At 32.8% G+C, this 26,071-nt stretch overlaps 2 protein-coding genes across 2 annotated transcripts; one reads left to right on the forward strand and one right to left on the reverse strand.

The window, feature by feature from the left end:
* Window positions 1-4,280: 4,280 nt before the first annotated feature.
* On the forward strand, window positions 4,281-6,497 carry LOC108331729 (vignain). Its single transcript, XM_017566629.2, has 4 exons — window positions 4,281-5,222; window positions 5,517-5,752; window positions 5,846-5,986; window positions 6,100-6,497. Exons 1-4 carry the CDS (start codon window positions 4,775-4,777, stop codon window positions 6,361-6,363), a joined length of 1,089 nt encoding a protein of 362 aa, XP_017422118.1. The 5' UTR covers window positions 4,281-4,774; the 3' UTR covers window positions 6,364-6,497.
* Window positions 6,498-6,532: 35 nt separating this feature from the next.
* LOC108331731 (peptide methionine sulfoxide reductase-like) lies at window positions 6,533-7,700 on the reverse strand. The gene is made up of 2 exons (XM_017566630.2): window positions 7,097-7,700; window positions 6,533-6,972 (listed from the first exon to the last, which is right to left on the reverse strand). Exons 1-2 carry the CDS (start codon window positions 7,427-7,429, stop codon window positions 6,715-6,717), a joined length of 591 nt encoding a protein of 196 aa, XP_017422119.1. The 5' UTR covers window positions 7,430-7,700; the 3' UTR covers window positions 6,533-6,714.
* Window positions 7,701-26,071: the final 18,371 nt, after the last annotated feature.

Here is a 26,071-nt window from a genome sequence, read left to right on the forward strand (position 1 = left end):
AGATAATGCTAAACTTCATAAACTCCTCCAAACTTACATAAACTTTTAAGCACATAAATTTCATAATACAATAACAACAATAATTCCCGAATAGATTGGGGGTTTAAGTGGTTTGAATTTGTAAATATGTGACTGGGTTTTTCTAAGACAACGCGAAGATGGTTGACGGAGGAAGATGGGGTTTTGCTAATTTAGGGTTGTAGGGTTTGCAATTGAGGTTTTCGCAATGGTGAAGATTGCAATTGGGTTTTCACGTTTCATGATTTGGATCTCTGATTCTGGTTGTTGCTTGCAGGTTATGTCCATGGCGGCGCGAAGGTCTCGTGGTGGAGGATGATGATTGAACAACAATTTCACCAATTTCTTCAACCAAAATTGAACAATCCATTCTAAACCAATGTTCATTTGGTTTTACAAAAACATCTTTAACTTACCATTTCCACTTAACTTGCCACGTATATCCAAAATTGACAGCTCATTTATTATTGGCTTAAGTTAACATTACATCATTAGTAATTTAGACACAATTAGTAAAAAAAAAAACTAAAATAAACAAAATTTAAAAAAAATGAGATTATTTTGAACGTCAGTAAAACTTGAAAACTATTTAAAGTGAAAAATATAGGAATCAAAATAAGCACCTTTTATTCAGAAATTAAATGAGCACCTGAAATCTCATTAATCTAATTTGGGATATTTTAGTCACATAATTTTGCTTTCACCTTTTATCGAATGAATAGTTTTGTAAAATACTTTTAATAATGAAAATATTCATTTCATATAATATTAAGCGGAGGTTCATTTTTTTTTATTGCCGCAACGGAACGAAAGTTTATTGCGAAAAATAATACTTAAATATTCTACAAATATTATTAATCACACAAAATATCTCCAAAGTTTAGATAAAATGTGGAATACTACTATGTCTGAAACCCAACTCATCATTCACAAATCCAGATTCGCGAAATATATGAGGAACTACATCTTTTAGTAACATTCACTAGTTAATTCTGCAAAGGTATGTCATGCATCTCAACCAAATACACCATTCATTCACAGAATATCATGTTAGATGAATACACCTCAAGACAAACATATCGCTTTCCAATTTTATTTATCCCTTCTAAAAGAGAAATGAAAAACAATCGTACCTTAGGTGATATCCCTATGCTTCTCTTTCTAGCTAAAGAAAAGTGTTCTCAGAACTTTCGACGGTGGTAGAGCCTTCGACAGTTCGATGACAACCAGGAGTGGAAAAACGAGTCTTCAATGGATCCTTCGACGTCGGCGAGCCTTCAACGGCGGCGACCATTCGACGACTACGAACCGGCGGCAAGCTTTCAACAACGGGGAGTTCTGAAAGGAATGTAATGGGAGGTAAGAGGCGGAGGGAAAATTGTGATAGAGAATGACCTAAACCACAGTTCACCTATAATAAGTTCAGTATTTTAAAACTAAATTATTAAACAAGTATAATTGATTTTTAGTAAAAATAATTTAAGTTTTTTAAGTACAGAAAAACTATAATTTAGAGTTTTTAAGTGCCGAGCCAAGCTAAAATAGGCAAGTGGGATGAAAATCTCAACCTGACCCACCCCATTTTGGCATACTAGTCTATAGACGACAATCCATTTTAACACCTCTAGATAAAAATGACTAAGGTATGATATAATAATAAAAAATAACAATGATGCAAGTCACGATGCACAAGTGGTTCTGGTTTTGTCTGGTGTAGGAAAAGGAGCCCAATTGCAATCTCTTCAGCAATTCAGAATCTCAGCGGCCATGAAAGAGCTCTTTTGTTGCCCCTCCGAAAGAGGCAATCTCTGCAGCAATTCGAAATCTTGCGTTTTCCATACCTCCTGCTGAAACTGTGTTTGTCCCTGAGCTGCATCAGGTTTCAATATCTTCACTGCAACTGGTGTGTGATCTAGTTCACATATGTAGATTGGCCCATAACCACCTTCACCAACCTTGAGAGAGTTTGAAAATAAATTTGTTGCTTCTTCTATTTCCTCTATAGTGTATTTATGTACCTGGTGGGACAGTGTGAAAACATATTTGTTGTCTTCTTATTATGCCCAGATTCTACAGTCATTATATTCGTGCTTCCAACTCTACAATTTTTCGAGATGTTTCTGCTTCTTCCACGGTAGCTACACATTTTGCTTTCTCTTTCTCATCCATTGACAATGTTGTTTCTTTAGTTAATTGTGCCTCTTCCATTTTCCTTTGTTCTTCCACTTTCCAACGATGAAGTTCTAGTGCCTTATTGCAAGTCGATGTTCTTCATCCAAGAACCCTGCCGCTTCTAATCGAACAAAAACATCTTTTTTTCCTCCCACGAACCCTAATACGAAGCCTCAATCTTCTTTCCCCAATCTGATTTCGATTTCTCGAGAAAGGGCTACACTTAATTTAATTTGTTTTGCCCACTTTTCCCTTAATTAAATTTGATTTCCCCATTTCGCACTCGAATTTTTAATACAAAATACATTTCAAACACGTTTTTAATGACACGTCAGATTAAATAATACCCTCAACATGCCACGTAACTACGTCTTAAACGCCATTTGCCCAATTTGACGAAAGGCCTCTATTTATTTCAATTTTACAAAAATAAGGACCCAATTGAGACATCAAACAAGTAGAAGACCTATTTGAGATTCTGGACGAAAATAGGGACTTACCGAAACGTTAAACCTAAAATATTCTTTCTAAACAGTTATAAGACAAATCATGATGTGTTAAGTATAAAACTAGTGCACATTAAAATATTCCGTTTTTTTCTCTTTATATGTGCAGATATTGATAACACCAAGGTATGCTCAAAAGCACTACACAAGGATCAAAAAGATGTTGTCAGATAGAAAGACATTCCTGGAGTGTTTCATGATGTTTTATGTCCTACCATAGTCGTATAAGTTATAACTATAAAATTAATATTTCTCTTCCGACGGCATAGAAAAGTACATATCTTCAAAGTCCATTATCTCTAGGTAACGATCATCTCTCGAAATATATATATATATATATATATATATATATATATATATATATATATATATATATATATATATATATATATATATATATATATATATATATATATATATATATATAAAAGACTAATAATTTAATAAATTTAAAATTTCTCCAATTGATTGGAGGTTATGGCTCTATGGAAGTTCGGAGTGTGGACATCTAAAAGAGCGTGAAAGCTTAACTTTTGAGCCAGAGCTTGTAAATTGTAACAGGTGAGGTAGAAAGACGGAAAGTACTTTTAATAATAAAAGGTTTGAAAAATTAAGAAAAGAAGAAGAAAATATTTTGTGAATGCACGCGATGGATCTAATCCTTCTACGAAAAAGAATATCAAAGATAAAAAAAATTGACAACATCAGCGAATACTTCACCCAAAAGTCTACACAATAATAAAGGCTAAATCACAAATAATTTGTGATGCATAACGCATTACGCTATTGTAATCCTTTACAACAAGCAAGAACGTCATCCTAGAATCTCAACTCAAATGATAACCGCTGATCCATAAATAAAAAATGTTCTTACGTTCTTTTGCAGATACAACCTTTGCCAAATTCAAATAACAAATTCTAGGTATTTGTCAAATTAACTTACCAAATTTTCATTATATAATTTTAGATTTATAATCATCTCTATAAATTATTTCTATACACTCTCTCTCAAATTTGACCTTTACATTCTGTGATTTATTTGAACAGGATAAACCAATGTAAAACTAAACAACTCTTTAAAAAAAGTAAATTAAGAAAATTCGAAAGCAATAAATTATAAATCAATCCGTAGAAAAGTGCAAGATAATATTCTTACCAAAATCATTTAAAATAAATTTGTAAGATTTTTCTTTATACCAATTTTCTGAATTTTACTCAACATGAGACCGAGAGACATACTTAAATTCATAACAACGGTTTTAAGTATCAGAGTATAACATCTTTGTATAAATGGATTTTGAACGTTCAATAACTGACACGTCAGTTTTTGTTTCTACGTTTTACATTTAATAACAACAAATGCGTGAGTTAGATTACTAATCAGAAGTTAGAAGTGTACAAGACTAGCTTTATACAGAAATATATTGTTTCAGACTGCACTTTATGGTGCGTAGCACCTCAAAACTCTTACCTTTCGGATATATTTTCACACTTTCAAAAAGTCACTTCCGTTATATTATATCATAAAATCAGTTATCACAGTGTTTTAGAGTTTTCAGAATAATGCTTCACCCAACTTGCAACTCATGGTGCCTCAAAACAGGACGTAACCATGTTACTCTCTCTCCTGCCCAACCCCTTGTTAAACTGATAGCGTGATCAGCATGCAAGAGAAAGATGATTCTTGAAGCATACGATAACAGATTGAATGACCAAAACTGTGTCTCAGCTTCAGGGTCGGCACCTAACACACAATATTCTTAAAAATAACACAAAAGGAAAATTTGTCAGGTTTCCTTCCTTAGTTTCATTCACTATATTGAATCCTTTGGCTTCCATTCTTGAGCAACACAAACACTTCTTACATCTGTTCTACACAATTCTCTGAGTGCATGCCACAGTTTGGTATCTTCATGATTGCTCATTGTTGATGCCCATAAGGAACACGTAACTTCCTCGTTTATTTATTATTGCTTTTGTTTTCTTCTCACTAGTTAACTTTCGTTTCCCTATATAAACCCTCCTTTGCTCCCTTCCCTTCCCATCTTCCATTCGGTTTATTGATTCCAAACACAAACATGGCAATGAAGAAGCTCTTGTGGGTTGTTCTGTCCCTTTCTTTGGTTCTCGGAGTGGCCAATAGCTTTGATTTTCATGAGAAGGATTTGGCGTCCGAGGAAAGCTTGTGGGACTTGTACGAGAGATGGAGGAGTCACCACACGGTTTCGCGAAGCCTCAGTGAGAAGCACAAACGGTTTAACGTGTTCAAAGCAAATGTTATGCATGTGCATAACACTAACAAGATGGATAAGCCTTATAAGCTGAAACTGAACAAGTTCGCTGACATGACCAACCATGAATTCAGGAGTACCTATGCAGGCTCAAAAGTTAATCACCACAAAATGTTCCGAGGCACGCAACATGGGAGCGGGACCTTCATGTATGAGAAGGTTGGGAGTGTTCCTGCTTCAGTGGATTGGAGGAAGAAAGGTGCTGTCACTAATGTGAAAGATCAGGGCCAATGTGGTAAGCTTAATGATCCCCACTCATTAATCATAGAGCTCAAACTAGTTGAATAATGTCTGATAATTAGCTTTTAATCGAGTTTAATGGCACTGTATGATCTATATAGTTGAATTCAACTAATGGGATAAAACTGTTGTTATTGAGTGAAAGCTTCATAAGGTGGATTTTGTGTGATCATATTGTTTGGTACTCTCAAGGATATCTTTCAGTCCAACTACGGCGTGCTATAAATTGAGTTTATGTCCTCACATAGGCTATAGCTTCTAATAACATTGTTTTCTTTGTCTTGTGTAGGTAGCTGCTGGGCGTTTTCAACTGTTGTAGCTGTTGAAGGCATTAACCAAATCAAGACAAATAAGTTGGTGTCATTGTCTGAACAAGAGTTGGTCGATTGTGACAAAGAAGAAAACCAAGGATGTAATGGTGGGTTGATGGAATCTGCTTTTGAGTTCATCAAACAGAAGGGAGGCATAACAACAGAAAGCAATTATCCATACACAGCACAAGAAGGAACGTGTGATGCAGCAAAGGTGCATGTTAGGCCAAACATATTTTCCAATGAAACCACTATAATTATTAGATAACTTTAGAAACTAAAGTGCCAAAAATCTTTCATGTGGTAGGTGAATGACCTAGCTGTGTCAATTGATGGTCATGAAAATGTCCCTGTGAACGATGAAAATGCACTGCTCAAAGCTGTCGCCAACCAACCTGTTTCTGTAGCCATTGATGCTGGGGGATCTGATTTCCAGTTCTACTCTGAGGTAAATATCTAGTATGCTTACCACTTAACATGTTACTATAAGTATGTTGCTATAATTTAACTATTAGGTGTCAATACTGAAACTATCCTAATTTTATATAAAAAAATTTGCAGGGAGTGTTTACGGGTGACTGTAACACGGATCTAAATCATGGTGTGGCGATTGTGGGATATGGAACAACGGTTGATGGGACTAATTATTGGATAGTGAGAAACTCTTGGGGACCAGAATGGGGAGAACATGGTTACATCAGAATGCAAAGGAACATATCTAAAAAGGAGGGACTTTGTGGCATAGCCATGATGGCTTCCTATCCAATCAAAAATTCCTCTGACAATCCAACAGGATCTTTCTCATCTCCGAAAGATGAACTTTGAAAGCATTCTACAAAATCAAACTCTCATAAGTCTTAGTTGTTGTTTTTTAATTTTTATCTAAGATTGAATGCGAATGTATCCATCAATATATTACATCACATAGAAATAAATGTTTTAATTTGATTGGAGTGCTAGCAGTTTCACATGTACCCTTCCTTATAGCAAAGAGTTGAATGCAAATATATAGATTTAAAACATTTATAAAAAAAGTATATGATATGATCACTTTGAAGATACAAAATGACATTTTATTTTTGGATAGACTGTTATATTGGAACACGCATTAGATGACTGATAGAAGCTAGACATGATGAAATGTGTAGCAAGAAAATTATCAGAATTGATCCATGATCAGCCATAGCACCTGATGGGATCAGAGCAACCTTTTTCTGCTGACTGTTTGTTGCATTCACCTTTTCCTCCACCCTTCTCCAGATATTGCTGATGGTAGTCCTCTGCTTTGTAAAACCTCTTAGCTGGAATAATTTCTGTCACAATCTTCTCCTTCAACTCCAACTGTTTTGCTTCTTTCGATTCCTGGGCTAAATGAGCCTGTTGTTCGTCGTAGTAGTATATTCCTGATCTATACTGTGCACCCACATCGTTGCCCTGAGATTTATTCATACAGAATAAACAACCAAAAATATAACATAATATTATCATAAATAATATAATTAAAAAGAAAAACTTAAAATTTATTAGCTGCATGTTCATATTCGCGTAATTTACTTACCTGGCGGTTGATGGAAGTTGGGTTATGTCGAGACCAAAACAGAGCAAGCAGATCCGTGTAGGGGGAAACCTTCGGGTCGAACTGAACCCGAACCACTTCAACGTGGTTAGTGGTTCCTGTGCAAACCAGTTTGTAATCTGGGTCAGGTGTGTGGCCCTGAGTATATCCGACCTCGGTCTTTACCACTCCCACAATTCGCTGAAAGGCCAACTCCGCTCCCCAGAAACAACCCGATCCGAACTCAGCGAACTGGAGATCCGGAGTATCCGGAATATCCAAATCCGGGTCAAGAGCAGGGTTGTTGTGACCCTCATCACCTCCAGTGGCAGCCATCGTAGTTCACTTCGCTTCACCAGTGGTGGCACAGATTAAGGCCTTAAGATAAGAAGATGGAGCAAAAACGAATCTTACTTCATTGGTTTTAATAACGACAGAAAGTCAGCGATGAAACGAAACGGGATAGGATTGAAAATGAAACTAGGCTATCAATTTGGGTGGGTGCATCATGACATCGATTGAGGGTATCAAAAATTTATTACACATTCACTTGTATTATTCTCTGTCTCACATTTTCCTTAATCTGTTTCTTGCTGACTTTCAAATGCTAAATTTCCTTATTGTGTGGGCTATTTGCATGCCGCACATGTAAGCTTTCGTGACGGCTTTCTTTTTCATTATTGTTATATATATATATATATATATATATATATATATACATATATACATATATATATATATATATATATATAAAATAATTCTTTTTATTAATTTTTAAACTTAATTAACTTTTAAATACTTATTACAATTAAATGTTTTAATAACTTTTTATTGAAAATTCTTGTTTCATTAACTTTTAAATACTTATTACAATTAAATATTTATTTTTATTTAAATGGCTTCTCATTTGTTGTTTTGTTAGGAAATGAGTGATTCTCCCTACACCTTACTGCCTTCGTCCTGCACCTCCAAAATATATTTTAATTCCAAAGTATACCCCTCAACACAGTCAACAAGAATATTTTAAATTTTTAAAAGGCTAACAAATTTTGAAACTTGAACTCTACCGCATCTCACCCTCAAACCCTACACCCCCTTCTAAATCACTCCTCCCTCCTCCGCCCTCCCTCCTCTTCCATTGTTCTCTCCGGTCTCCTCTGCCCCTCTTTTCTCCTCCCTCTTGTGTCAAGCTATTTGCGTTTCTCCTTCGTGCTTGATTTCTCACAAATCTCAGGTGCTTTCTGGCGTCCAGATTAGTATCTTGATAAAATGTAGGTATTTGCTATCATACAAATATATGCATGTGTTTTTTGAGTTCGCTGGGTGTTGGTGTTGGTCGCTGGAGAGCAGCTGCTTAAACGCCAGTGGTCGCAGACTTCCGCAGTTGGAAGTGCGGAAAGTAGGGAAACCGCATATCGATATGCGGAGGGTTTCCCAGGCGGCTCACACTAACCGCACATCCATGTGCGGTAGTTGTCGCCGCATTTCGAATAGCGTTTAGGTTTGATTTCTAGGTTTTTTAATTTTTTTTATTAGGTTAGTATATATTTATTTTATTAGGTTAATTTTTTATTAGGTTAGTATATATTTATTTTATTAGGTTTATTTTTTATTAGGTTAGTATAATAAATTTAATTTTTTTTGTTAGTTGATAAATAAAATGTTTTCTTAATATATTTTTATTTATTTTATTTGTTTGTTAAATTTTGTTGAATTTGTTATTTTTTAACATATTATTATTTTCGTAATATATTATTTATTATGTATTTAATTTTATTTAATTTTTTATGAAATTGAAATAATTATTAAATTTTTTATTGAATTAAATAATAATTATCATCTGTAAATTTTGTTAAATATTATTTTGGATTTATTTGTAATTATTTAATTATTATATATGTATTTTTTTAAAATTCATAGCATAAAAACGTGCACATATAAGAAACGCACTTCAAAGTGCGACAGAAACATATAAAACCTACTTCGAAATACGATCACTAACGCACTTCGAAGTGCGATTAAGAAACATTAATTGATTAATTAAGTTTTGACTTTTTGTTAAATGAAGGATAAAGAAGTAAAATTGGGAGTACAGGAAGAATCACTCTTTACTTTTTAGGAGTGATTCTCCTTACACCTCAGTCATCCTACACTTTCTTATTTTTTTTCATATTTCCAACTGTGCTCCTTTAATCTTTTGATTGTTTTCTTTATTTGACCCATTCAACAATTAGAAAAAAACACCAAACCCTCCATTCTCTGCCTCTCTTCCCCAAACCCTACACCCCCTTTTCTCCTTCTTTCTCTGTCAATCTTTCTGTTAATCTTTGCCTCATTTCATGTTCTCAAATCCTACACCCCTTTCTTTTTTTCTCTCTTCTCGCGGAGTACTTCCTCTCCCTTCCTCCCCTCCTCCCCAGTTTTACTTGTCGCACTTCATTCTCACATACTATTTTTGTTGGTGGCGAAGACCTTGGAAGTGCGGTTGAGAGGCGGCCGGAGTTGGAGATGTGGTTCATGGTAGCCGCACTTGGAAGTGCAGTTGACGCTCGCCGCACATGGAACTGCGGTTGATGCTCGCCGTATATGGAACTCCGTTGACGTTCATCGCAGTTGGAATTGCGGTTTAGGGTTTTTTTTCTTTCTTTGGGCATGGCCGTCGTGGCCTACTCCGCTTACATCCACATTCGCGGTGGCTCCAACTGCCAGAAGGTCTTGCAGGTGTCGCTTCTAGTTGACGGCATCTTCGTGGCGCTGGTCTCCGCCTTGGGGTCGTTGTACCGCGTCAACAGGTGCTCTACGCTTACCTCTTCGTCACGCGTTCATCGTGGGCCTCACCGGTGGCCGCAAGAATGATTTCATCATTTTGTTTGTTCAGTTTAGTTGTTGTGAGCCACCAGCGTATTGTGGGTATGGTTCTGAAAAGCGCCAAGAAAGGTCCAGTAGTAAATAACAGAGAAGATAGGTTGAATCATCATTAAACTTTTTCAGAATTTAAAAATTAAAGGATAAAAACATCTTTTGGGAGGTGCAGGCTGAGATGGGTGAGATGCAGGGAGGAACTCTCACTTTCTAGTCGGTAACTTATCTATTAATTCATTCTTGCTCACCAACTTTTTTAACTTTTTAATTAACTTGTTTTTTTTCTTTCTAAAAATAAATTGAATATTGAGTTAAACAAATTTATAAAAGAAGAAATAAAAGATGAAACTAATAATAACGTCAATCTATTAACAATAAAATTAAATACTAAGTTAGTTAAAAAATTAAAAAATATATTTTAAATAATGATCGTAGCCAAAATATAAGCCTAATTTTTATATGATATTATAATTACATATAATATGAACACATAATTTTCCTTAAAAATAACTGGTACTTATTGTAGACCGTGTTTTAACTATAGTAGAAATAAAATTTAATATTTATTTTGGTTTATATATTCCTCATTTGTGTTCAAAGTGACATTAACACCTTTATTAGCTACTCTTCCAAGACTACCAAAGAAAAATTTCTAATGTGAAAAGGATAAGTCCATCAGAAATGTAATTTAATTGAGAAGAGAGAAAGACCTTTGTTAGTTTTTCTTCAATCATAAATCATAAGTGCCCTAAAAGACAATGGTATGTATTACAACTTGGAGATTAGGATTCTTTCCAAACTAAATGCAATGCATCAGGAAAAAGAAATAAAATTACAAAATATTGATGATCATCATTTGAGAGTGAGTACTATTAAATTTATGGCTCATGTAGGAACTTTGCCTTTAAAAGTGTTGTTGATTAACGGTGGTAGCTTAGATAACTTCTTACAACCTAGAGTTGCTAATTTTTTGAAACTTCCAATTGAAAAAGCTTCAATATTCAAAGTGAATGTGGGAAATGGTAACTATATGGAATCTGAAGAGTTGATTCAATAGTTAATACTACATGCACAAGGAATAATTTACACTGCTAGTGTTTTTACTTCCCAATTTAGGTGCAGATCTGATTTTAGGGGCAAGTTGGATGAAGACAATTGGGTTTCATTTGGCTGATTATGAGTCGTTACAAATCAAATTTTTACATGAAGGAAGATTCACTACATTGTAAGGAGAAAGTGACAACTTAACTACCGCAACTCAACTACATCATATCATGAGAATGGTTCATACAAATGTTATTACTAAAGTGTATAACATGTAAGTTATTCAGGAAGAGACTCATGCTCTTCCTTTGTTAGAATTGTTGGATGACTTATAATCAGAATTAGCCATCTTATTACATACACTCTCAATGGTTTACCACTATCCATAACTCGTATCCACTCAATTCCTTTGTTAGAGGGGTTAAAGACAATGAAAGTGAAGCCATATAGATATCCACACAACCAGAAAAAGGAAATTGAGAAACTGGTAGAAAGCATGTCAAAAGAGATAATCATCCAAACTAGCAGCAACCTATTATCGTCCCCAATTATTTTGGTCAAGAAGAAATATGAAACTTGGAGAGTATCCACTAACTATAGAGCACTAAATGTCATCACTATTAAGGATAGCTTCCCTATTCCTACAGTTGAAAAACTAATTGACAAGTTGTATGAAGCATGTTACTTCTCAAAATTGGATTTAACATATTAAGATATCACTAAATTCTATTCAATTAGGAGGATAGACATAAAGTCTCTTTTAAAATGCATCAGGGCTTGTATGAATGGTTAGTAATTCCATTTGGGTTATCCAATGCACCGACAACCTTTTAATTCTTAATAAATCAAATTTTTTTAGGGATTTCTTGAAGAAGTTTGTGTTAGGTTTTTTCGATGACAATATTATAGTCTATAGCACTAATTGGAAGGATGACATATAACATCTGGAGATAGTATTCGTATTCTCAAACAACATCATTTCTTTCCTAAATTCTCCAAGTGTACTTTTGGAGTACAACAGATTGGTTATTTAGGCCATACATTGTCAAGAGATGGAGTAGCAATAGACATTGAGAAGCTTCAAGTAGTGAACAAATGGCATAAATCCAAAAGCTCAAAACAATTAAGAGGATTCTTAAGGTTAACATGGTATTATAGCCGCTTTGTTAAAGGTTGTGTTCATATTGTTGCCCTTCACAGATTTACTCAAGAAAGATTCGTTTAAAAGGTCAACTTCCGTAGAAAAAGATTTTGAAGAATTAAAGTCAACCCTTACAACTGCTCCTATGCTAGCTATATCTAATTTTGTTGAACCTTTTACGTTAGAAATAGACATAGGAGCTATCTTAAGCCAAAATAGACATCTTATTGCTTACTTTTCAAAGATGTTGTCCATGAGAATGCGGAAGCAATTTGCTTTGCTAGAGAGTTCTATGTTATAATTGAAGCTTTATCTAAGTTCAAACATTACTTGTTGGGTCACAAGTTCATTATTAAGACTGGCCAAAAAAGTCTGAAAGAGCTTTTCTATCAAACTCTTCAAACACTTGAGCAACAACAATGGTTATCCAAATTCATTGGGTATGACTTCACAATCCAATACTCCCTAAGAAAGCAAAATAAACATGTTGATGCCCTATCTAGGAGCCTTTCTATGGCTTGGTCAGAACCTTCAAGCACATGGCTTAAAACAATAGTTGTTGCAACAAAAAATGATCAATCATTGATGAAAATTTATGAAAATTGTCTTAACAATGTTGGCAGGAAGGGAGATTATTCAGTTCAGCAAGATGTCCTCACATGGAAAGGGAGAATTATGCTACCAAGAGATGACACCTTAATAAAGACGGTCACGAATGAATTTCATTCACCTAAAGTAGGAAGGCATACTGAAACAACGCAAGCAATTGCTAGAATTAGTTCTCAATTTACTGGGACAAAATTAGGGAAGATATCAAAAAGTTTATTCAAGAATGTGTTATTTGTCAACAAGTTATGATTACTCAATTCTTAGTAGTTAGATTACTTCAACCACAGGTACTTTAATATCATGGTAGTAAGTGATATATTATCAAAGTTTGCTCATTTTATTCCATTGAAACATAGTTTTAATAACAAAATAGTAGTGGATGCATTCATTCAAAAGATTCTTAAGTTATATAGGTTTCCAAAGTTCATTGTATCAGATCGGGATAGGTATTTATATCAACAATTTTTGGAAACAATTATTTAAATCTCAAGGCACCACACTAGCCATGACCTCCACTTACCATCCACAATCAGATGGTCAAACTGAGAACTTAAGCAAAACCTTAGAAATGTACTTAAGGTGCTTTGTCTTTGATCATACTAAGGGTTGGAGGAATATGCTACCATGGGCTCAGTATTGGTATAACTCTTCGTTCCATCACAATATTGGCATCTCTTCTTACCAGGCTATGTATGGAAAATTATCACCTTCCATGATCAGATATGAACATAGTGAGCATGATCCAATAGATCTCCAAGATTGCCTAAAACCTCATAATGATGTGTTAACAAAACTTAAAGGAAAACTACATCATTCGTAGAACTATATGAAGCAGTAGGCAGATAAATAAAGGAGGGATGTACAATCGGAGGTATGTGATCACATTGGTGAAATTATAGCCATATAGACAACATTCTATTGTGTTAAGAAAGAACCAAAATTGATTCTTCGGTATTTTGGTCCATTCGAGATAATTAAGAAGGTTAGGAATGTTGCTTATAAATTGTTGCGTTCTGTCGCAACCGGAATCGCGACGGGACAACGATCCAAAAAAGCAACGCGGGTTTGAAAAAGAGATTGGAGTCGCCACCATAGTTTATTCTGGAAAACTATGAAAAAACCATAAAATGATAAGGTATGGTCTACGAAAATGAGATTCTAAGTTCGAGAGTCGGTTACATGTAGGGAAGGTATTAGCATCCTACAACGCATGCCTTAAGGCAGTACCTTTAACTAAATACGCGAATATGATGTGATTTTCAAATTGTTTAACTATCCCCTAAAATAAAACTCTAACGAGACAAAATATATTTTTTAATTTTTTGGGCCTGACAAGGATTGACCTTGCTCCTACGTATTCTCATTCAGAATGAGAAATCAGGGTTACGTAGTTCTTTTAGAAACTGCTTGAAAATTTTGTTTGAGGAATTGTTTGAGAAATTTGTTTGAGAAATTGATTATGGATAAATTTGGATTTTTGGGGAAGTGAACCTGACAAGGACTAGCCTTGCTCCTACGTATCTCCACTCTTGATGGAGAATCAAGGATCACGTAGTTCTGACACAGGTTGATTGAATGAGAAAGTTATATTTTTAGTTTTTTTTTTTAATATTTTATATTTTTTGGTATTTTGATGTAATATTTAGATTTTTGCGTAATGAGCACTAGGTTGATGCGTACGATCGCACGAGTACTCACACGGCTTTTTTACTTATTTTTTATTTTTTTGCGTAATGAGCACTAGGCTGATGCGTACGATCACACGAGTACTCATACGACTTTTTTTGTTTATTTTATATTTTGGGTAATGAGTACTTGGCTGATGCGTACGATCGCACGAGTATTCATACCGATATTTATATCATTACATGTTTTTTAAAGTTTTATATTTTTTTTATATTTTCTTTATATTTTCTTTTCATTAAGAAAAAGAGGTGAGTTGAAATATCTGACATAAAAATGTGAAAAAGCATAGGATAAAATTGTGGTAGAAAACAGGATAAATTTATAAACTAAAAAAAATGATCAAAATGCATATAAATAGAATGAAAAGAAAATGTGTACCTTGTTGAAGATTTGAATGATGAAGCAAGACTTTGCTTGTAATAAGTTGTGAGAAGAGATAGATTGATGGTGAAGAAGATGAATGTATAGTAGAAATGTGGTATGAGATTTACTATGTATAGAGGGATTAGGAAATAATAAAATGTGTGAGAAAAATGAAGTAGAGTTTTGGGATGGAATGAAGAGATTTTGAGAGAGAAGAGATGGATATTATGTAATTGTGTGTGTGTGAAGTGAAGAGAATGTAGGTATTTATAGAGTTAAGGATGAAGAAAGTTGATGAATAAAAATAATATAATAAGTTGGTGGAAAATTTAGATGAAATAAAATATAATAGAAAAAAGTAAATAGTAAAAGTTAATGTGAAAAATAAGTGAAAGAAATAATATAAAAAAGTTGATGGAGAAAGTAGGTGAAATAAAATATAGTAAATAGTAAAAGTTAATGTGGAAAATAAGTGAAAGAAATAATATAAAAAGTTGGTGGAAAATTTAGATGAAATAATATATAATAAAAAAGATGAATAGAAAAAGTTAATGTGGAAAATAAGTGAAAGAAATAATATAAAAAGTTGATGAAAAATTTAGATGAAATAATATATAATAAAAAAGATGAATAGAAAAAGTTAATGTGGAAAATAAGTGAAAGAAATAATATAAAAAGTTGGTGGAAAAAGTAGGTGAACTAAAATATTGTAAATAGTAAAAGTTAATGTGGAAAATAAGTGAAAGAAATAATATAAAAAGTTGGTGGAGAAGGTAGGTGAAATAAAATATAGTAAATAGTAAAAGTTAATATGGAAAATAAGTGAAAGAAATAATATAAAAAGTTGGTGGAGAAGTAGGTGAAATAAGATATAGTAAATAATAAAAGTTAATGTGAAAAATAAGTGAAAGAAATAATATAAAAAGTTGGTGGAGAAGTAGGTGAAATAAAATATAGTAAATAATAAAAGTTAATGTGAAAAATAAGTGAAAGAAATAATATAAAAAATTAGTGGAGAAGATATGATTAAAAAATGTAAGTGGAATAATTAGAAAAGTTGGTATATAAAAATTAATATGGAAATGAGGTGGAAAAAGTGAATGAAAAAGGTAGATTATGTGGAATGTGATATGGAGGGTGATGTGGATGGTGATGTGGAGAGTGGGGTGTGGTAAGAGAAGATGGGTGGTGAGGAAGTAAAAAAGTAAGAGATTATTTTGGGTCATTGGATTAAGTGTTTAAAAGAAAATTTGGGGGTGCAAAAAGTAAAACAAATAGTATTTTTCATTTTGGTTTTTTATTTTTTTTTTATTCATTTTTGTGATGAATTTAATTTACTCGGACAAAATTGGGTGTTGACAGCTGTCCCTCTTTACTTAGATTTTACTAGATGATATGGAAATTTACCATTTACATATTATCGTAGCAAAATATAAGTAAAGATAGAAACACTAATTTTGTTTGGGTTTCAAAGAGAAAGAGGGAGAATAACAACCAATTCAGGCATACAATGACAGAATTCAGGAAGGAGATTACAACGCAGCAAAAAGCTTGGCCAATGCCCCAAAGAGAGGCGATTCACCAAACAAAAACTTGGATTCGACCATTGCCAAGCAGAGGGCCGTTAGAAAAACTAAAACCTGGATTTGACCATTGTCTTGCAGAGGGCCAATATCGCAGAAGAAAACTTAAATTCGACCATTGCCAAGCAGAGGGCCGTTAGAAAAACTAAAATCTGGACTTGACCATTGCCTTGCAGAGGGACAATATCGCAGAACAACAACCTGGATTTGACCATTGCCTTGCAGAGGGCCAATATCGCAGAAGAAAACTTAAATTCAACCATTGCCAAGTAGAGGGCCGTTAGAAAAACTAAAATCTGGACTTGACCATTGCTTTGTAGAGGGCCAATATTGCAGAAGAAAACTTAAAGTCGACCATTGCCAAGCAGAGGGCCGTTAGAAAAACTAAAATCTGGACTTGACCATTGCCTTGCAGAGGGCCAATATCGCAGAAGAAAACTTAAATTCGACCATTGCCAAGCAGAGGGCCGTTAGAAAAACTAAAACCTGGATTTGACCATTGCCTTGCAGAGTGCCAATATCGCAAAAGAAAACTTCAATTCGACCATTGCCAAGCAGAGGGCCGTTAGACAAACTAAAACCTGGACTTGACCAATGCCTTGTAGAGGGCCAATATCGCAGAAGAAAACTTAAATTCGACCATTGCCAAGCAGAGGGCCGTTAGAAAAACTAAAATCTGGACTTGACCATTGCCTTGCAGAGGGCCAATATCGCAAAAGAAAACTTAAATTCGACCATTGCCAAGCAGAGGGCCATTAGAAAAACTAAAATCTGGACTTGACCATTGCCTTGTAGAGGGCCAAGATAATAATAGCAGAAAGTAAAATTGGGTTCGACTATTGTCTTACAGAGGGCCGAGATACCAATGGAAGAAAATGATTTGTTTGATTGTTTTGAATTGGAAACTTTTGAATTTGTTTAATTTTTTTAATGAGCCTTTATTTTTAAGTTTTGAAATTTTGACATGTTGAATTTGTTTGATTTTTTTCTTGAGATAGAAATGAGTGTCCATTTTTTATGAAATGAGAAACAAGGTTTTAAAAATTTTGCATAAGGTTGAAACTATGACTTAAAATCAATAAACAAGGTGTTGCATTTTGTACAAGGATTAGGATTTTGAAGCCTCGATATGCAAGAGAAACATGGTTGATGTAAATTTTGAAATTGGAGGAGAAAACTTTGATACATGTTGATTTTTTTTGTCATTTTGAAGGAAGAAGATCTGATAAACATTCATGAAAACAAATTCAAAGTTTATGAAAATATGTACATGATGTTGACTTGTGATTTTTTGTCCATAATGGAAGATGATGAAACTATGACACTTATTTTTTTACTAAGTCAATTTGTTTTCTTTGAAATCATCAAATTTATGAAGATTTAGACCTTCATTTTCTTTTTTTTTACAATGGATGTCAAATTCTAAAGTCAAATGTCCAAAATAAAGCTTGTGTGCTAGACATTTTATGATGAAATACTAGTGTATACATGCTTGATATCAAAGGTTGGTTAAAATGGTAAGAAAGATTTTTCGAAGGGTTTAGAGGAGACTGAGATGGCTTTTTGGGCACATCATTCCTCATACAATCATCAATGAAGATGTAATATGTGAATGTCAATGTGAAATATGATATACCCAAAGGTTACCCAGTTTAGTGTTTGGGAAAAGGAATGTGAGGGAATAAGTTATGAATAAGTTGAGAATATCAAAAATTGTCCCAATAGATTTATGAAATTCAGGGCGAACCAAGATCATGCGAGGCCCAACAAGGGATGCCCCAGTCTTGGTATGAGCTTTGAATATACAGATGAAAAAATTGTGAGATTAACAAAGTTGCCCAATATTTTGAATGGGTCAAAACATATGAAACTCACAAAGTTGCCCTAGTTTTGGAGAACGGGCGAAAATGTTATGTAAAACCTACAAAGTTGCCCTAGTTTGGGAATCGGGGGAAGAGTTTGAATGGGATATGAATTTGTTCAAAAATTTGTGATGGATATGGAAATGATTGGCTTAAAAGGATTGCCCCAATTGTCTTGATTTTCCTTTATATAATCTTAATCAATAGGGAGTTCCCTTCTTCCGAGGACATTTATTTTTTTATCATTTTTTACAACTGCATTGTTAGTCATTTTGTCTTATCTCAAAATTAAGCTTTATGAAAATTTAAGCAACCATTATTCAATCTGTGTGGACTTTTATTGAGCTTGTAATGTGGCTTGGGCTGAAGGGTATTAAAAGAAAAGATATAAAGGCTCAAATAAATGTTTGTGGATTATTTGAAACAAGAGTTACCATCTACACCTTGTATCAGCTATTCGTCAAATCTGTTTTGACTATTTTTCTATTTCGCAGATTTCATTCTTTGTTTGTCATCACTTTATGATTCTTTCTATTTTTGCTTTACTTTTGATGAATTCTCTTCATTTGATCACTAAGTGTGTTTTTTATTGTTTGCAATTTGAGTTGAATTTTATTGTGATGGTAACCCTTGTTTAGGTAAATTTTTGAAAAGAAATTTCTTATTGGCTCAAATTTGGTATCAATGGATATATCTTTTACTTTTTTTGTTTTTGGATGAAGAAAGATGGCCACCCATCATTTCATGTTTTGATTGTTTTATTTTCACAAGATTAATTAGGAGACAAAACTAAATGATCTCAACAAGAGTAATTTTTCTTTTTCTTTTGTTTTATTTTTTATTATTTTTTTTGTCCCAACGGATTCAAGGATCTTCCAAATGAAGGCCAATGGAGGTAGTCTTAACATGGAAAATCTGTCCTAGTGTAAAACTTTGCGTTTATTATTTGGACTCAAGGACATGATTGGGGTCAATCTTTGGTTTAATGAAGGTTGAAGGATGATGTTTTCAAGCAATGCACACACAAATATTTCTTAAGAATACGTTATTTAATCATTTGACTATAGGAGATTATGACATCCATTACATTTTTTATGAAATGTCATAAAGTGGATGATTTGCATCGAAAATAATTGACTCAACATTTGATACGATATGCATATTTTTCTTTTTTTTTATTTTATGAATGAAGAAATGTAATATGAAGTGAAAATGATGTACGTTACTAAGGGAAATATATGTTTTTTTTTTTGTATTTTTATGATTGAAGACATGTACATTAAGCAAAGACATTGAAACTAACTGGAAGAGATTTTTTTGTATTTTTCACATTTATATCTTTATGAAGAAATGTAATGTGAAGTAAAATTATGATACTAGCTGAAAGAAAGATTTTTTTTTACTAGAGAAAATTGGGTTTAAGGGCTAGACAAAAACTAGGCTTAGGGGCCAGTCGAGCTTGGCTTTGTGGGCCGATGTGGAATCTGGGCTTTGGGGGACCAATGTAGAAACTGGGCTTTGTGAGCTAGTGGGAAACACTAGGCTTTGTGAGCTAGTGGGAAACATTGGACTTTGAAAACAATGCAAAAACTGATATGAGAAAGCTTGACTTAGAAAAATGTTTGAAAAACAAAAATGTTTTTTTCTCATTTTTTTTAATTAATTTATTTACAATAAAATGTGAAAAATATTAAACATATTAGAAGAAAAAGTTTTTGTGTTTTCATTTTTTAGAAATAGGATTTAATGAAAATCATGTATGTAACTGGGCCAAAATGAGCTCGAAAATTGTTCGAACATTTTTTCATTTTTTTTATTTTGAAGTTTTGATTTTATTTTTTGACATTTTTATTCCTTCCAAGACTGCAAAAACTAGATTGAATCAAATTTGAAGGGAATTAGGTTGGAATAAATTTGGGCTTGAATGTTAGATGAATTGGATTAATCACCACTTACATAATGGATTCCTCAATAATGCCTTAAAATCTGAGTGCTTATTCCACTATCAATATTTTAAAAAATTTTAATTTTTTTTAAATATAACAAATATCTAGCCCTTTCACAAATCAAAATACCATACACAAGAAATTTATCCAATAATTTCCCATACTCCTCACGTATACCAATATTATTATTATTATTTTTATTTTTATTTTTTTTAAAATAACCGACACTGTGACACAACCGGTAGCAACAACCGAAATTGTTGCTACAGTGAAAATGTTTGGCTATAAATAGAGTATTCCTCCGCGTTGAGCGACACTTGAGTCTCATAGTGGAGCGTGAGTTTACTCTCCTTGAGTGTCCTTCGAGAGCGTCCTAATTCTGTGAGGAGCCTCTCTCTCTGTGTGCCTTTTGTTTTTCGCATCCGTGTAAGTGTTTCATCCTCTCAATCATTCGTTTTATTCCTTCTTTCCTTTAAGCTTTCTTTTAATCCATGTTTTTTTTTTTACATTTACGTTTGTTCCTTGTTCTTGTTATACTTGTTTATTATTTTTGTTATTTCACCACTCTTCACCTTTTTTTTTATTTTTTATTTTTTATTTTTTATTTTTTTTTGAATTTACGTTCGTTCCTTGTTCTTGTTATACTTGTTTATTTGTTTTGTTATTTCACCACTCTTCACCTTTTTTTCTATACTAACAAACTAATAATGAGGTATATAAGCTGGAAAACCGTTGTTAACCTCCCTTCGTATGATAGGTAGAACAATGCTACGTAACCTAAAAATTATTTTAACTTGAACAAATCATGGGTATAAACTTGTTGGACTTAGATCTAGTAAGATCCTTTGCGAGGACCGGATGATACATCTAAACTAGACTTCAAACTAGACTATGGACAAATTTGAGTTAAAAGAAAACTAATTATATCAGCCCTTTTTGACACTAACATAATATTCCTTCACTTTTGCCTCTTAGAAAAATGAACAAAAATTTAAGAAATTTGGAAGTTCAAGACAAGCTGGGATATAAACGATGGAGTCCTACTAAAGAACAAGTTGTTCTATTAGAGGCCCTTTTTGCATTTGGGATACGAAATCCAAATAGAGAGCAAGTGCACGAGATTGCAACGAGACTTCAAGTTTATGGGGAAATTGGAGAGCATAGCGTTTATTGTTAGTTTCAAAATTATGGGTATCGTGAAAAGCAACGATGCTTGAAGCAAAGCACCACCACCACATCTTACTCTCCACTACTCCTCTTGCCGCCTTTTATGAATGGTAAGATATGTTGTATTTTTTTTATTATTATTTTAACCTTTCTAATTTTATTTATTTGGAGATCTTTCATGGATAGTGTCGTCGGTTTCATTAATTTGTTTATTTATTTTGTTTAAGTAGTGTAAGATAGATTTTATTTATCACAAGGGTAAGACCATCTTTGGTGTAATGGTTAAGACATTTGGTTTTTCAATAACTCTACTCAATTTGGTGTTTCTTCCTCAATAATTCTATAGATGTTCAATCTTCCTTCCTCGGTCTATACTAAGGTAAAATTGGACACTTGAAGAGTTGTATTGATTTTTGGGTATTTACAAGACTCAAGCCAAAAGTGAAATTCTCGGAGGCTTAGGAAGGAAAATCTATTATTGTAAATTTTTACTCTCATGATGAAATTAATTAAATCTTATGCCTTTCCTTGATTCATTCAGTCTAAACATGATAAACAAAATTTCCAATCAATTATTTGTATGAAACAATGAAAAAATGGACTCAAGAAAAAAAATTTATATTCATTTACAATGAAGGAAAATAAGGAAAATTGACTTCAAATAATTAAAAAAAATGAGATCTGAAGTGAAAATCATGAACATGATAAACAAAATTTTCAATCAATTATTTGTATGAAACAATGAAGAAATGGGCTCAAGGTAAGCCTTTGATGGAAATGAGGACCAATGAACTCATGAACTACGAAAAACAATTTTGAACAATATGAATTCGAATTTTCAATGACCTTTTTTTTTAAATCTTCCTTTTATTTATTATGATTTTCATTTGGTTCTATTTTTTTTAGTGACATCGGACACAAGCAAAAGCATGCACGTCAATTGGATCTAACAAACCCAAGAACTATTCTCAAAGCTTGAAAAAAATATGATTTCAGTTTTTTTTAATGAATTAATTTTTTTTTAATTTTTAAATTTAAGAAAAATAAATATATATACATGTGAGAACAATTAATTAATTTTTATTTGAAAGCAAAATATTGCACGTTCAAAACAAAAATATTTTATCAAATTTTTTTGAAAGATAACAATAATTCACATTTAAAAATGACGTCATAGACATTCGAAACAATGATTTATATTGCCCCAAAATATGTACAATTTCATTTATTCATTTTTTTTATTTTCTTTCTAAGATTTTTCATGCCCCAAAAATTATTTTTAAGAAATTTTTTTTTTTGTTTTTTAGAATGATTCCAGAATTTAACAAAATTAACTATGAATTTATTTATTTATTTCCCTTTTTTCTTTTTTTTTCTTTTTTTATCAAAAGAAACATGACACATTTATTGTAAAATAGAAAGAAAAAGAATGAAAGATAAACTTAAACAAATAATCTCCCTTTTGTGCCTTATCAAAGGTTGATTGACTAAAGTTCTAAGGCCAAATATATGCACTCACAAGGATAACTCCATAATGCTTAAATCAAGGCCACCAGAGCTATGGCTCTTTTCACTGCATCTCCACAACAGTCAGAGTAATCAACTAGATGTGGAGACACAAGTGAAGAGAACAAACTCCAGTTGGGGTTCTCACGATAGCTAAACAGGAAGTATGTCCCAAATGGCACCGCTACACAACCCCTCTATTTCTAAGTTACATTCAGACCCAGGTATAGGGCCCCACTCATGATATGCATAAAGTGTGTGTGAAGGGAGAATACAATGCATAGCCAAACCCTCACCTGCAAAACAACCAGAAAATTCTCCCAAGCAGATATAACCATGTCATCTATTCTAGAATTCAATATCCAACAATTATTTCAAACATAAAGAACAAGTAAAAGAACTCACATGCAATTATTCCAAATATCAAACATAGATAAAGAAAAATGGAACAAAAACATAAAGCAAAACCACATCGAATTCGCGCATCTAATTAAATGGCCTGATTCTCTAGAATCCCCAGTGGAGTCGCCATCTGTCGCAACCAGAATCGCGACGGGACGACGATCCAGAAAAAGAACGCGGGTTTGAAAAAGAGATTGGAGTCGCCACCATAGTTTATTCTGGAAAACTACGGAAAAACCATAAAATGATAAGGCATGGTCTACGAAATTGAGATTCTAAGTTCGGGAGTCGGTTACGTGTAGGGAAGGTATTAGCACCCTACAACGCATGCCTTAAGGCAATACCTTTAACTAAATACGTGAATATGATGTGGTTTTCAAAATGTTTAACTATCCCCTAAAATAAAACTCTAAAGAGACAAAATATATTTTTTAATTTTTTGGGCCCGACAAGGATTGACCTTGCTCCTACGTATTCTCATTCAGAATGAGAAATCAGGGTTACGTAGTTCTTTTAGAAACTGCTTGAAAATTTTGTTTGAGGAATTGTTTGAGAAATTGATTATGGATAAATTTGGATTTTTGAGGAAGTGAACCTGACAAGGACTAGCTTTGCTCCTACGTATCTCCACTCTTAATGGACAATCAAGGATCACGTAGTTCTGGCACAAGTTGATTGAATGAGAAATTTATATTTTTAGTTTTTTTTTTAATATTTTATAGTTTTTGGTATTTTTATGTAATATTTAGATTTTTGCGTAATGAGCACTAGGCTGATGCGTACGATCGCACGAGCACTCACACGACTTTTTTTACTTATTTTTTATTTTTTTGCGTAATGAGCAATAGGCTGATGCGTACGATCGCACGAGTACTCATATGACTTTTTTTGTTTATTTTATATTTTGGATAATGAGTACTAGGCTAATGCGTACGGTCGCACGAGTATTCATACCGATATTTATATCATTACATGTTTTTTAAAGTTTTATATTTTTTTTTATTTTCTTTTCATTAAGAAAAAGAGGTGAGTTGAAATATCTATGACATAAAAATGTGAAAAAGCATAGGATAAAATTGTGGTAGAAAACAGGATAAATTTATAAACTAAAAAAAATTATCAAATAAGTGAAAGAAATAATATAAAAAAGTTGATGGAGAAAGTAGGTGAAATAAAATATAGTAAATAGTAAAAGTTAATGTGGAAAATAAGTGAAAGAAATAATATAAAAAGTTGGTGGAAAATTTAGATGAAATAAAATATAATAAAAAAGATGAATAGAAAAAGTTAATGTGGAAAATAAGTGAAAGAAATAATATAAAAAATTGGTGGAGAAAGTAAGTGAAATAAAATATAGTAAATAGTAAAAGTTAATGTGAAAAATAAGTGAAAGAAATAATATAAAAAGTTGGTGGAGAAGGTAAGTGAAATAAAATATAGTAAATAGTACAAGTTAATATGGAAAATAAGTTAAATAAATAATATAAAAAGTTGGTGGAGAAGTAGGTGAAATAAAATATAGTAAATAATAAAAGTTAATGTGAAAAATAAGTGAAATAAATAATATAAAAAATTAGTGGAGAAGATATGATTAAAAATATAAGTGGAATAATTAGAAAAGTTGGTATATAAAAATTAATATGGAAATGAGGTGGAGAAAGTGAATGAAAAAGGTAGATTATGTGGAATGTGATATGGAGGGTGATGTAGATGGTGATGTGGAGAGTGGGGTGTGGTAAGAGAAAATGGGTAGTGAGGAAGTAAAAAAGTAAGAGATTATTTTGGGCCAATCAATTAAGTGTTTAAAAGAAAATTTTGGGGTGTAAAAAGTAAAACAAATAGTATTTTTCATTTTGGTTTTTTATGTTTGGTTTTTTATTCATTTTTGTGATGAATTTAATTTACTCGGACAAAATTGGGTGTTGACACGTTCAAATTATGTAAAGATACATCGAGTATTTCACATTTCCTTCATTAAAAGTTTTAGGGTGATCTTAAACAGTAATACTTCCATCTACCACTAACAACAAATGAATTTGATCCGATAATGTTAGTATACAATATTCTAGATGTTTGTGTGATTAATAGAAATGGGAAAGATATTTATAAGGTTTTAGTGCAGTAAGATTCATTGTTGGATGCTGACAACTCGTGGGAAGATCTAGATGAGATGAAGAGAGCTTACCCACATATCCACGTTGAGAACAAGGTTGTTATAAAAGGGGGATTAATGTAAAGAAGGTTTTATACGAGAAAAATTGATAGAGCAAAATGATCACGTTTCGAGTATTGAAAAGAGCAAAGGAGTGCATAAGAGCTCACGTGTAAGAAGGGAGAACGTTAAATGGCCTAATGGGATACATGAAAAAAGGTCTCATGGTACGAATTTTCTCTCCCTAATTTCCTTTCTCAATATCTGTTTTATAACTGTCTCCTCTCTAAACCCTTTTTCTGAAATTCCTTTTACAATATTATGTCAGGAATGAGACTTGTCGAGCTCAATAATGTCTTGCAATCTTAACAACGTTTGCCGAACTCAATAAAATCTAGTTGAGCTCAATAAAATAGCCTAGCAAAATTAAATTCACCTAGAATCGTGGTAGCTGACTTTTTACTGTTTCAGTTTTTATTCATTTCGCTTGTATTGTATTGACACATGAACTTTGAATATAGTACTGTTACATAATGTTTTTTCTCGTATACTTGCTTAATAAAAATTCATCATATTGGTTGTGTTTGTTATCTTATAAATGCAAATGGATTATTGAAAAGTTTGATCTGTCGTGAATTCAAATGGGATATGTACA

The sequence above is a fragment of the Vigna angularis genome, chromosome 4, assembly GCF_016808095.1.
Source record: "Vigna angularis cultivar LongXiaoDou No.4 chromosome 4, ASM1680809v1, whole genome shotgun sequence".
In the NCBI taxonomy this organism is placed as follows: domain Eukaryota; kingdom Viridiplantae; phylum Streptophyta; class Magnoliopsida; order Fabales; family Fabaceae; genus Vigna; species Vigna angularis.